The 11,776-nt window shown below is 51.4% G+C and overlaps 1 protein-coding gene across 1 annotated transcript; it reads left to right on the top strand.

The window, feature by feature from the left end:
• The first annotated feature begins 8,101 nt into the window (after positions 1–8,101).
• RMI2 (RecQ mediated genome instability 2) lies at positions 8,102–11,566 on the top strand. Its single transcript, XM_032836158.1, has 2 exons — positions 8,102–8,417; positions 10,844–11,566. The coding sequence occupies exons 1-2, from the start codon at positions 8,102–8,104 to the stop codon at positions 10,990–10,992; spliced, it is 465 nt and encodes a 154-aa protein (XP_032692049.1). The 3' UTR covers positions 10,993–11,566.
• The last annotated feature ends 210 nt before the right edge of the window (positions 11,567–11,776 follow it).

Here is an 11,776-nt window from a genome sequence, read left to right as displayed (position 1 = left end):
AGGCCCAGGCAGACTTGTCTCCGGCCCTTGGGAGCACCTTAATGCAGCCGTTTTTCAAGAACCTCTCAGGGTTGACTCAACTTCCTTTATTCCCAGCTGGGTTCGCTCAGGAGTGTCGCTGTTTTGCAAGGCTGAGGTTGGAGTCCTTTAGAGGTGAGGAGCCGGGCTCTATGCCTCGGTGAACCTCTGATGAGGGTCATGGCCCCCGAGAAAACCGCAGTCCCAGCACAGTTGGGAAACTACCCCCTTTCTGGCCGTTGAGGTATTGAGATTTGGAGAAACTGCTCTGAGGCTTCGGAGGGGGTCGGGTGGGAGGGAGTGGGTCAGGGGTGGGAGGAGAGATCGTCCTGTCTGTCCGTGTGCAGCCTAGCCTCCTAAGCCCAAGCCCTTGCTGCCCTTGGGGGGGTCCCGTGTTGACATCCCATGTGCCCCCCTTTTCCTGCCTGCCCCCGATCTAAGGCATTCCTGCCCACTGCTTTGCTCAGGCCGTTTTGTTCTTTCTGTACAAACACGCAGGGCATTGTTCATTCTTGACCATGTCGAACAGTTGCACTTTCACGGAAGTCTGATCGTTTTGGGAAAAGAGGTCCGTGACAAGTACAAAATACTGGCCTGGGCTTCTTATTTTTTAATTTATTTGAGAGAGAGAAGGCACAAGCGGGGGGAAGAGGCAGAGCGGGAGGGAGAAAACCTTAAGCAGACCCCCAACCCTGCTGAACATGGAGCCCCCCACGATCTCACGACCCTGAGATCACCACCGGCGCCGAAACCAAGAGTCGGCCACTTTGCCGACTCAGCCACCCAGGCGCCCTTGGGTTTCCCATTTAAACACCTGAGAGGATTTTCACATTAATCAGGTCATACCACTCAGGGGAGAAGGCAGCCTGGACGGGACTCTGTGTGGGGAAATGTGTTCTTCCAAGCCACACTTGCACTGATCTGAGGTCTTTCGTGGCGAAGAAGCAGCAGCTGCCCAGGGCTTCCAGGTTATAGCTTCCAGGTAATAAACGTCACTTTTTGGAGCAGGGGTGACCTTTAACCCACCTTGTCACATGATGTCCAGTGGAAAGGATTCAAGCATGGAAGCCTACTTACCCAGAGTCACCCTCATACTGGCTGTGTGGCCTTGGCCAAGTCACTTGATCTCGTGTGAAGCCTGGTTTCTTGGGGGTAGATTAAGGGTATAGGGTTCTCTGGATATATTGTTGTTGTTTTCTGGTTTGAGATTTTTTCCCCCCCCTTTTTTATTAAAATCATGGGGGATTTTAAAAAAGATTTTATTTATTCATTTGAGGAAGAGAGAGCGCAAGAGCTGGGGTGCTGGGGTCAGGGGGGAGGGGGAAGCAGACTCCTCGCTGAGCAGGGAGCCTGACACAGGACTTGATCCCAGGACGCTGATATCATGACCCAACCTGAAGGCATCGGTAGCGTCGCCTAGGTGCCCCAAAATAAAGTTGAAATTTATATTCAAAGTCTACCATCTTAAAGTGTACAGTTCAATGGCTTCAGCACGCTCACAGTGTTTTACAAGTGCTGTCTCTACCTAGTTCCAGAACATTTTCATCTGTCCTGGTACTCACTCTAGAAGCATTAACGTATACGCAGTTGAACTTGCTTGGTCCCCTGGGCTGAGCCCCCTGAAGAGGAAGTGGGGTTTTCTGGCTGGGCCAGAGCCCACGCCAACAGGCAGCCTGCTACCATGTGCACCGAGCATCTAGCCCGGGGCAGGGATGCTGTGGCACTGAGGGTGTGTCTGTGTGTGTGTGTGTGTGCGCACAGTTCTATGAATTTTAACACCGGTAGATATTTGTGTAACGACCACCACCAAAACCAGGACACAAAATAACTCCGTCACCCCAAAAAGTGCCCTCCTGCTACCCCTTTCTCTATTCAGTCCCCTCTGCTTCCCCCAGCCCCTGGCAACCACTGATCTGTTTTCTGTCCCTATAGTTTTAGTCATGCCAGGATGTTGCATAAGTGGAATCCCACAGTGGGGTCTGGTTTCTTTTGTGCCCAATCCTAAATTGCTGTGTTTATCAAACATCTATTCTTTTTTCTTGCTGAGTAGTATTTCGGAGCGTGAATGTGTCACAGTTTGTTTCTCCATGCACCTGCTGAATGACCTCTGGGTTGTCCCCAGTTCGGGGCAATCATGATCAGACTATTATAAACACTCCTATTTTGGGCGTGAACCTAAGTTTCTATTTCTGGAGGGAAGATACGCGGGACGGGGAACACAGGCGGGGTGAGGTACAGCCAAAGTGCATGATTCTACTCCTGGGCGAGGTAAATCTCTCTGGGCCTCAGTGTCCTGCATCTGTAAAATGGGTATAACAAGAGTACGTACCTCTTGTTATCGTGGGGATGAAATGAGATGTTGTATGTGAGGCACCGTGTAAGTGCCTGGTAATTGTCACTTCTTGCTCTTTATTTTTTTTTTTGGCGGGGGGAGGGGAGTGGTTCCTGTCTTTGGTTGTATTTTTGCCTACGGTGAGGGGGTCACCAGCCAGGGTTGGCATGTGGTGAGGTGATTTCCTTTGAGGCATCAGAGGTAGGAGTCCTGGGAAATTCATGACCAAATCTGGCTGTAGACTTGAGGTCCCATTTGCAGGGAAGCTCCTTGATTCCACAGAAGGGGTAACTAAAAGCTCAGAGAGGGACAGAGTCTTGCCCAAGGCCACCCAGCCAGGCAGTGGTAGGGAAAGACTTAGCTCCAGGGCTCCTGATGCTCCAGCCCAGTGAATGCCCCCCTTGATTCCAGTGGCTGGGATCTGGGACATACGTGAATGAGGGAGGGAGGCAGCGTAGCAGGTATGAGCACAGGCTCTGGAACCAGACTTCCAGGGCCTCTCATCCTCTCTTTTTCTTATGAGTTGTATCCTTCGAGTACATTCTTTGACCCCTCTGATCTGTAAAACGGGCACAGTGATTTTCTTCATCCCATAGAGATGTTAAGAGGCTTACGTGCAAAGACCTGTAACAGTACCAGACTCACAGAATGTGCCAGATAAAACTTTTTCTTTCTTCCTTTTCATTTATGTATTGAAGATTTTATTTTTAAATTATCTCTACACCCGGTGTGGGGCTTGAACTTCCGACATGCCTGTCGAACGAAGGCATGCGTGTTGGTGGGAACTGAACTGGGCAGGTGGGAGGCATCAGACCTGCCTTCAGGACCAAGGGGCTCACTCCCAAGCTGCTGGCCGAGTTGGCACCTGATGGCACCCAGCGGAGTCCGTCTGTGGGAATGGCCCTAACAACCCCCCGTCCAGTGACTGGTCAGTAGGGAGTACGAAGACCCAGTCCCCTTCCCCTAGGTAGGACCCCTGTGCAGGGCTGCTCCAGCGCCAGACCTTCTGGAGTTTACTCACCTTACTGCAGACCTGCCCACCTGTCCTTCCCTCCCTCCACCCACCCGTTGAAAGTGAGTTGGAGACGTCTCTTTGTTACAGTTCAAAGTAAGTTGGAGACATCCATACATAGCCCCTCTTGACCTGTATCCTTTGGCATGCATCTCATTAACTAAAATCCAAGATTTGTTTTATAGAACTGGCCTCCTTCCTTTCTTCCTTCCTTTCTTCCTTCCTCCCTCCCTCTCCCTCCCTCCCTCTGTCCCTTCTTTTCTTGAGTTCCTCAGGGAATTCTACCCTGGATGACCCAGGATAGTAGGGAAAAGTCCCCCTCATCTGATGGGGGCCTGATTATTAAGATACCCAAGAGGGACCTTTTGTTCTATGTGGAGATCAGAATCCCTGACTTCAGCTCTTACTACTGTGTGGTCTTTGGTTTTGTATGTGTGTGTGTGGGGTGGGGTGTCACAGCACCTCTCCAAGGATCAGTTTCTTCATCTATAAAATGGACTTATTGGGACATCTGGGTGGCTCAGTCAGTTAAGCGTCTGCCTTTGGCTCAGGTTGTGATCCCAGGGTCCTGGGATCGAGTCCCGTCTCGGGCTCCCTGCTCAGCGGGGAGCCTGTTTCTCCCTCTCCAGCTCCCCTGTGCTCGTGTTCCCTCTCTTGCTCTCTCTCTCTGTCCTAAATAAACAAAATCTTAAAAGAAAAAGAGAAGAAAAAAAGAAACACGCTTCCTGGGGCATCTGGTTGGCTCCACTCTTGATTTTGGCTCAGGTCACGACCTCAGGATCATGAGGTCGAGCCCCGTGTCAGGGCAGAGTTTGCCCTCTCTCTGCCTCTCTCTCAGAGATCCTGTCTCTGCCCCTTCCCCCACTCATGCACGCGTGCTCTCTCTCTCTCTGTGTTTCTCTGAAATTGATGGATTGATTGATTATTTAAATTAAAAAAAAAATAAAAGACTTCTTAGAGCAGTGCTGAGGAGTAACCGAGTCTCTGCCCATGAAGCACGTGGCCTGCTGCTTTGCACTTAGTAAATGCACAGCTAATGACAGTTACAGCTATTTTGAAGAAGCTACTACGTGAGTATCCTTCCAGAACAAAGTCCTTTCCTTAGGGCGGTCGGGTTCAGTCTCTGCTCTGGTTCACCCTGACGCATTTCGTCCTGATCCTCCGGAGAACTGGTGAATGGGTAGGTTGAATGTGAGGTCAAGGCCTGGAAATCCCCTTGTCTTACCTTTGTCCTCAGGTGGCAGGAAACTCCCTGCCCAAGGTCTTTGATCTGGCTAAGAAGCAGGGGCCCGGGGTGGGTGCTTCAGGCCCCCGCTGAGGGTGGCAGGTAGGGAGGGAGATCATCTCCCATGGAGGGAGGACTCGCTGGGAGTGGGTCCACGGACCCCCGTGATCTGTGCCCTGTGGGCAGTGAAGACACCAATTTTGCAATACCGGGAGCTGGTGACACGTGGGAGGCCCTTAGACGTTTTCCCCAAGGTACCAAGGAGCTGCACGTTGGTTAACACAGGAGGCCTCCACCCTTCCCACCGCCACCCTGCGGGGAACTAGGAGAAGAGCTTGCCTTGTAGAGACCGAGTTTGCAGACTGGCTGCTCCCAGGCCAGAGTCACCCGTAGACAGGTTTTATTTGGTCCTTTGTTTAGAGTTGAATACATTGCCAGCATTTTTTTTCCTTTCTGGAGAAATCAAATCTGGCAATCCTGGGCCTACCTTCCTCTGTGGCAGCCATGGCCCAAATTGGATCGGCCCCGTTCACTGAGACCCACGGAGACCAGTTTTTTTTTTTTTTTTTTTTACGGCTCTACAAGCGTTCCCTGCCTGGGACAGCTGGACTCTGAGCTTGGATCCCTGGCAGAGCTTCTGAGGACACAGGTCCGCACTTATGGTTTAAGACAGAGTAAAGCAAGTATTGGGGGAGAGGCGGGATCTAGGCCTCCCCGGGACACTGACGATGTCTGAAACCATTTCTAGAAGCCACGACTCCAGGAGGGGGCTCCTGGCGTGTGGTGGGTGGAGGCCAGAGATGCTGCTGATGTCCTGCGGGCACCTCGGGCAGCTTCCACAGTACAGACTGACCCAGCCTCAAGGGTCAGAAGAGACCTTGGATTAGGGGTGTCAGCAAACTGCTCGGGAAGGGAGGGATTGAGTCACATCGTTAGCTCCAGAAGGTCTCCCTGAACAGGTCTCAGTGGCAGCGGGCACTTGGTGACTAAGCCAGGGTTCAGCTGGGAGAGACGGGGCGGGGGGCGGGGGAAGCACGTTAGGCCAAGGACAGCCGGAGCCAAGGTGAGGAGGCATCTTCGAAGGGGGAAGTGGGAGAGTGTGTGCACAATGAGATGACACGAATGGTTCAAGAGCATCAAGTTTGGGGTCCGATGGTCATGAACATGAATCCTGGCTCTACCCCGCAGGGGCCATGTGGCCTCAGGCCTGTTATTGGCCTGAACCTCCTTCTCATCACCTGAAAAACGGGGCTAAGAAATGAGGTTATGTGGGTACAGCCTCGTCTCCTCCCCGCTCCTCCGTTGGCACCCCGCCTCCCAGCCACCCTGAAATTCTGGCGGTTTGCGTCTTGCTTCTGGCTCCTTCTCTCCTCTCTGGGCTCTCCATGTGGGGTGCCCTCTCCCCAGGATGCTCATATTCCAGGACGGGTCACACCGTCAGGAGATTTAAACCGGGCATTGATATGTTCAGACTGGTGTTTTGGAAAGGTCACTGGAGCTTGAGGGGTGTGTGTGTGTGTGTGTGTGTGTGTGTAAACTTGAAGGCCAAGAGAATGGTGGGAAATTCCCAGGCTCAAACAAGAGGCATGGGAGCCTCTGCCTTTATGCCAGCTCCTTTCCCCATCTTCTCTGGCCTTTAGGTACTTAGGGGCAGGCCAGTGGGGACCCATCACATATGAAGGGTTGGCTTTCCTTTTTTCTTTCTTTCTTTTTTTTTTTTTAAATTTTATCTATCTGAGAGAGAGTGTGTGTGCACATGCACAAACAGGAGGAGGGTTAGAGGGAGAGAGGATGCAGAATGCAGACTCCGTGCTGAGCAGGGACCCCAACTCGAGGCTCGATCCCAGGACCCTGAGATCATGACCGGAGCCAAAGGCAGATGCTTAATTGACTGAGGCACCTAGACGCCCCAAAGCGTTGGATTTTCTGTGGGTTAACGTGCCTGCTCCCTTCTCAACCCAGTAGTGTGTTATGCTGCAGTTCAGAGCTGAGGTGTAGAGGCCAGAACCGCATAGAGGTTACTGCAAGAGAGCTCAAGGGTAAGCTCCTTGGCTTTCATGAGCTGTTTCCTTATCTGGGTAGAACACAGTCTTTCTAGGGTGTGAGAGAAATACTCCCTACAAAGCTCTTAGGACAGGGCCTGGCTCAATGTCTTAACTGCTTTATAAACATCAAGTTGTTGCTAAATATCCTCTCTGTGCTCTCTGAATGCAGTACCCTCTGTACTATGAGGGGCTCTAGGAGTACAAAGTTTCCTAAGGACTGGCCTTGACTTTCAGGATTTGCCTGGTTAAGGATTTGTGGATTTTGCTGACTGGGGACATACAGTTCTAAGGGAGAAGTTCCAGTTCTAGGCATTTATCTGATACATATGTACAAAGATTCCGGTCCAAGGAGGTTCACAGTAGGGATTCCATAAAATGAAATACTGGAAATGGTCTTAACGTCCAACTGTATAGGACAGCAGTTAAACAGGTATCTGACAAACAGAATATTATGCAGTCCGAGAGGAACCAGAGGGATATTTGTTGTTATGGGAAAATGTTATTATTAAGTGAAGAAATATAGAAAATGTTATTTTTAAAAAGATTTTACTTATTTATTTGACACAGAGGGAGAGATCACAAGTAGGCAGAGAGGCAGGCAGAGAGAGAGAGGCGGGAAGCAGGCTCCCTGCGGAGCAGAGATCCCAAGGCAGGGCTCGATCCCAGGACCTGATCCCAGGACCTGAGCCAGAGGCAGAGGCTTAACCCATTGAGTCGCCCAGGTGCCCCACAAAACGTTATTTGTATATCAAAAATATCAAAAATATGTATATATATATATATTTAAATATGGATGTTAATATACTCAAAAGTTAACAGTGGATATCTCTGAGTGATTTTTACAGTTTGTTGGGTGATTCCAGATTTCCCTTTCTAAATGTTCTACAATGAATGTGCATTTCTTTTGTGAAAAAATATATTTTAGGTTTTGGATTATTTTGTTTTTAAAATATAACAATAATCAAATAATAGTAATAAAATAATAAAATAAATCATAAAACAATAATCAAAATAGTAGTAAAGGGGGCAGTTTGGGCAGCCGTCCCTGTCCCTCATCCCCGCCTTCTCCCTTGACTCGGTTCTTCCTCATTCCCAAAAAGCATGGGCTCGCGCTACTGTTCCTTCCAGCATCGATTAGTATTGATGAACCTCAGAGTAATCCCGCCATGCGAGATTGTCCGGGTGACTTGCGTGCACATCAGGTTTTGAGATGCGCTGAAACAAGCTCTCCCTCGTTCATTTATGTATTCTCTGGTAATTCGCTTTGCCCATTCATTCACAGCTTGGGAACGTTTATTTACTTGACGCACGCATGCGCACTCCTGAAGGCTGGAGGAGGCCGCGGGACCTTGAAGCCCCGCCTCCCGGCGCCGACCATTGCTCTGTTCCGCCAGAGCGTCTCTGATTGGTGGCTACGGACCGGGTCCCGCTGCCTATCAAAGTTGGCGGGAAAGCGGAGGCGGGGCAGCATGGCGGCCGCGGCAGCAGCCGCGGCTGTTGGGGACTCGGCTACCGGCGGCGGCCCAGCGGCCGTGCGGCTGCCGCGGTCACCGCCGCTCAAAGTCCTGGCGGAGCAGCTGCGGCGCGACGCGGAGGGCAGCCCGGGTGCGTGGCGGCTGTCGCGGGCGGCGACCGGCCGCGGGCCCCTGGAGCTGGTGACCGTGTGGATGCAGGGCACGGTGGTGGCGGCGGGCGGCGGCGAGGCGCGGCTGCGGGACCCGAGCGGGGCCTTCTCGGTGCGCGGCCTGGAGCGGGTGCCGCGCGGGCGGCCCTGCCTCGTCCCAGGTAACGGCCCGTAGCGGAAGAGGAGCTGACCCTGGTTGTGGGCGGCTGGAGGGCGGGGCCTGGCAGGTCCCCGGCTGGTCCCCCGCCCGTGGCCAGGCTGACCTGCTGATTAGCCTCCCCTGCAGCCCGCTTAGACGCCGCAGGATCCAGACGCTCCCCTACATAGAATCTCCGGTGGAGGGACCCCCCCCCCCGACATCGGTATTTGTAACAAGCCCCTCCCCCACGGGTGATCTTTTTTCCCCTCCCCCATCAAGTCTTGGAAAACGCTGTTACGAGGAAGCCTTTGTTCATCCCTAACGTCTGGACTCGAGTGTGCCTTCCTCCTAGAAGTCCTCCCTGACTTCTCGGAATGGAAGCTGTCTGGCACCTCCCCTTCGTGGAACTGCTTTAGGCTGTATAGTTATCAAATGTTTGCCTCTTAAATCAGCGGGGTCCTCAGACTTATCCTGAGGGCTTGTGACTACCCGGAGGTCTGGGTGAGGCTGAGAATTTGCCTCTCTAAACCAGCTCCCTGGAGTCACCAATGTGGATGCCCTTGGGGCCACACTTGGAGAACAGGAGGACCAGGGCTCTTTCTGACCTCTTTGATTTCAGCATGAGGTTGAATTCCTGGCTCTGCTCTTTTCCCGCTGAGCCTCCTTGGAGCACTTTTCTTAACCTCTCTGGATCTGTCCTTCCTGGATCAGAAAGGGGCCTGTTGTGTGGCTTCAGTTGAAAAAAAAAATGGTCTTAACACAGCGCCCCGCTCACAGTGAGGTTCAAGACATTGTGCTGTCCTTACTATGCGCTTGTTCCCTTCTCGCCCCACGCCTCGCCCCATCCTTCAGCCTCCCCTCTTCGCCCTCTCCGCTGTAGCATTATTGAAACACACGGTCAGCAAACCACAGGCTGCTGCCTCTCCAAAAGGCTGTGAGCCTTTTTCTTTTCTTCTTCTTCTTCTTTTTTTTTTTTTTTCCATTTTCAGATGGTTCAAAAAACTAGAGGATGATTTCATGACATATGGAAAGTATAAGAAATTCAAGTATCTGGAAGGCCAGAGCCACATTTGGGGAAAATCGCGGCCCCAGCGGGGTGGGGGTAGTTGTGGATCCGTGAAGAGGACGCAGCTGGAGGCGGACCTACTGGAAATGGTGTGGTCCAGGCCAGCGGATGAAGGCCTGGTGTAAAGGAGTGGGCGTGGTGGGGCCCAGGAGAAGGGAGACAGTGTGGAGACAGTGCTGGGGGCAGAGAGGGTGTGGGTAGGATGAACCCTCCTAACCAGACTGTCTCATCGCCGGAGGAGCAAGTTCATGCCAGCTAGCTCATCCTTCTAGCCGTTGGTGCCCTCGTGTAGATATCCTGTTACACTCCCCTGGCAGGGATCTCCTTGTACTTGTTCATCTTCCTTGGGTCTTCATTCTTTTTCTGAGGGTTCTGTCTTTACCAATACTGGAGAGTCCTTTGGGAGGTATTGGCAAAGTATAGTTTTAGCGCTCGCTCCTATCACCTAGGAGCCCCATGTTACTTGCTCAAGTAGAATCTAGAGGTGGGTTCAGAGGAACCAAATTACATCGTGCCTCGTGCAAGGGGTAGCCGTCCAAGAGGCAGGTGTCAGCTTGCCAGCCTTCCTTCAGCCAGAGCCCGGGGGGGCCTGCGTGCGAACTCAGCCCTGCTATTAGAAGCAGTGTGATTAAAGTAGCCTCGCAGGGGCATGCAGTGGGGGCTGGCAGGGTGCCTGCCCTTCCTGCTGTGTTTGGGGTTTTTTACACAATTGAGTTCTATGTGGTTAAGCCTGGCCAAGTTTTGCTTTCAAGGAGAGCCACTTCCCCAAGGGAATGGGAAGAGAGTCGTGGTTAATATGTCATGAGATCATCCCAACGGCAGCCCGTTCTCTTGTTGATTTGCCAGCATGTGCCCGGCTGGTGGCAGGGATTGGTCCCGGGCAGCTGGAATAGCAGGGTGGCCTGGAGGGGTGCTGTGGCCTGCCCAGCTCTTCTGGGCATCAAGGGAAAGTCAGATTTGCTTTGGGGCAGATCTGGGGATATCTTTGCAGAAAGAGGACTGCTCCCCTGCACAGAGATCAGCCACATACCCTGCGGCACTGGGCAAGAAACAGAGATAAGAGAAAAGCTTGGGGCTTTTGCCCCTGTCTTAGAACAGTCGAATTATAACTCCTAACTCCATTGTGAGTCTCTTCCCTTCCTTAGGCATGATTGTTTCGTGCATGATGGTAGGTTGCTGCAATTTTATTTTATGGTTTTTAAACCAGAAGCCAGAGTTAAACATTGATATCTACTCTCTAGTTTTTTGGTTTTTGGAGTGTGTGTGTGTGTGTGTGTGTGTGTAATTGGCTTCTCTGATAAAGTTAAACTCTGAAGGATAGGGGTCTCTGTTTTGGTTTTATATCCATGCAAACAAGTCATCCCGGGCTTTTCTTCTTCTAGGGAAGTATGTGATGGTAATGGGAGTGGTGCAGGCGTGCAGCCCCGAGCTGTGCCTTCAGGCTGTGAAGATGACAGATCTCTCCGATAACCCCATCCACGAAAGCATGTGGGAGCTAGAAGTGGAGGATTTACATAGGCATCTTCCGTAGATGACACTGGAACCCTTGCTAATAACAACAGGAATTCTGAAACAATTTAGGTTCTTACACCATGTAGATTTCACAGGTAGCATTCCGCGGACATTTCTCATAAGTTTCTCCAAGATGCGATACATTTCTCATAAGTTTCTCTAAGAGTTTTGCTTTGGTTGACCAAGGAGTCCGGAGGTGGGATTTCTATGCACTAGGACATTCCTCTTAACTTAGCCCTCGATGCCCCTTGCTTTGACGACTGTAGATGAAAAGCAGATGTGTGCTCCGTGTTTTTTTTTTTTTTCCCCTTTTGGTTTATGTGTGTTAATGCTCTTTAAAGCACGCAGAAATCTCATGTTGCATTTTCCAAGTCTTATAAGTGATGGTACTTTTTCCGTTGCCACTGGGACCCTATTTTTACGATGTTGAAGTTGAATCTCGCTCATTGCCTGCGGTGATTAAACTGTGGTTGTGGGCTCGGAAACAGACTGCGTGAAATGGGAATGACATCATGGCCCGCCTCTTCTTCCATCAACAACTTCCATGTCCAGCTTGCAGGTCAAACAGCGTTTTCCTGCCGCGGGCACCAGCAGTCTCTGAAAGGCAGCTCGCTCTCTGTGCCGCCTGGGCCTCCAAGCCAGTAAGGTACATTTCCTGGAGATCCCAAGGGTTAACACCTGCCGTTCTTCCTCTCTTGGAGCCGTTGAAACACTCAGAAGATGTCTTGTTGAAACCAAAATCAAGATTGAGAATGACTTTTAGGCATTAACCAGACTTCTGCCTCGTAGCTTCTGGTGAGACG

This window comes from Lontra canadensis, unplaced genomic scaffold (assembly GCF_010015895.1).
Source record: "Lontra canadensis isolate GAN:19392208 unplaced genomic scaffold, GSC_riverotter_1.0 scaffold91, whole genome shotgun sequence".
Classification (NCBI taxonomy): domain Eukaryota; kingdom Metazoa; phylum Chordata; class Mammalia; order Carnivora; family Mustelidae; genus Lontra; species Lontra canadensis.
The sequence above is the reverse complement of the archived record's forward strand: the minus strand, read 5'-3'. Positions and strand labels throughout refer to the sequence as shown.

What these genes read in the sequence shown, in the direction of transcription:
- RMI2 (XM_032836158.1), top strand. Translation starts at nt 8,102, where the DNA reads ATGGCGGCCGCGGCAGCAGCCGCGGCTGTTGGGGACTCGGCTACCGGC. An exon ending in GCGGCCCTGCCTCGTCCCAG is followed by an intron (nt 8,418 to 10,843) that starts GTAACGGCCCGT and finishes TTCTTCTTCTAG; the next exon opens with GGAAGTATGTGATGGTAATG.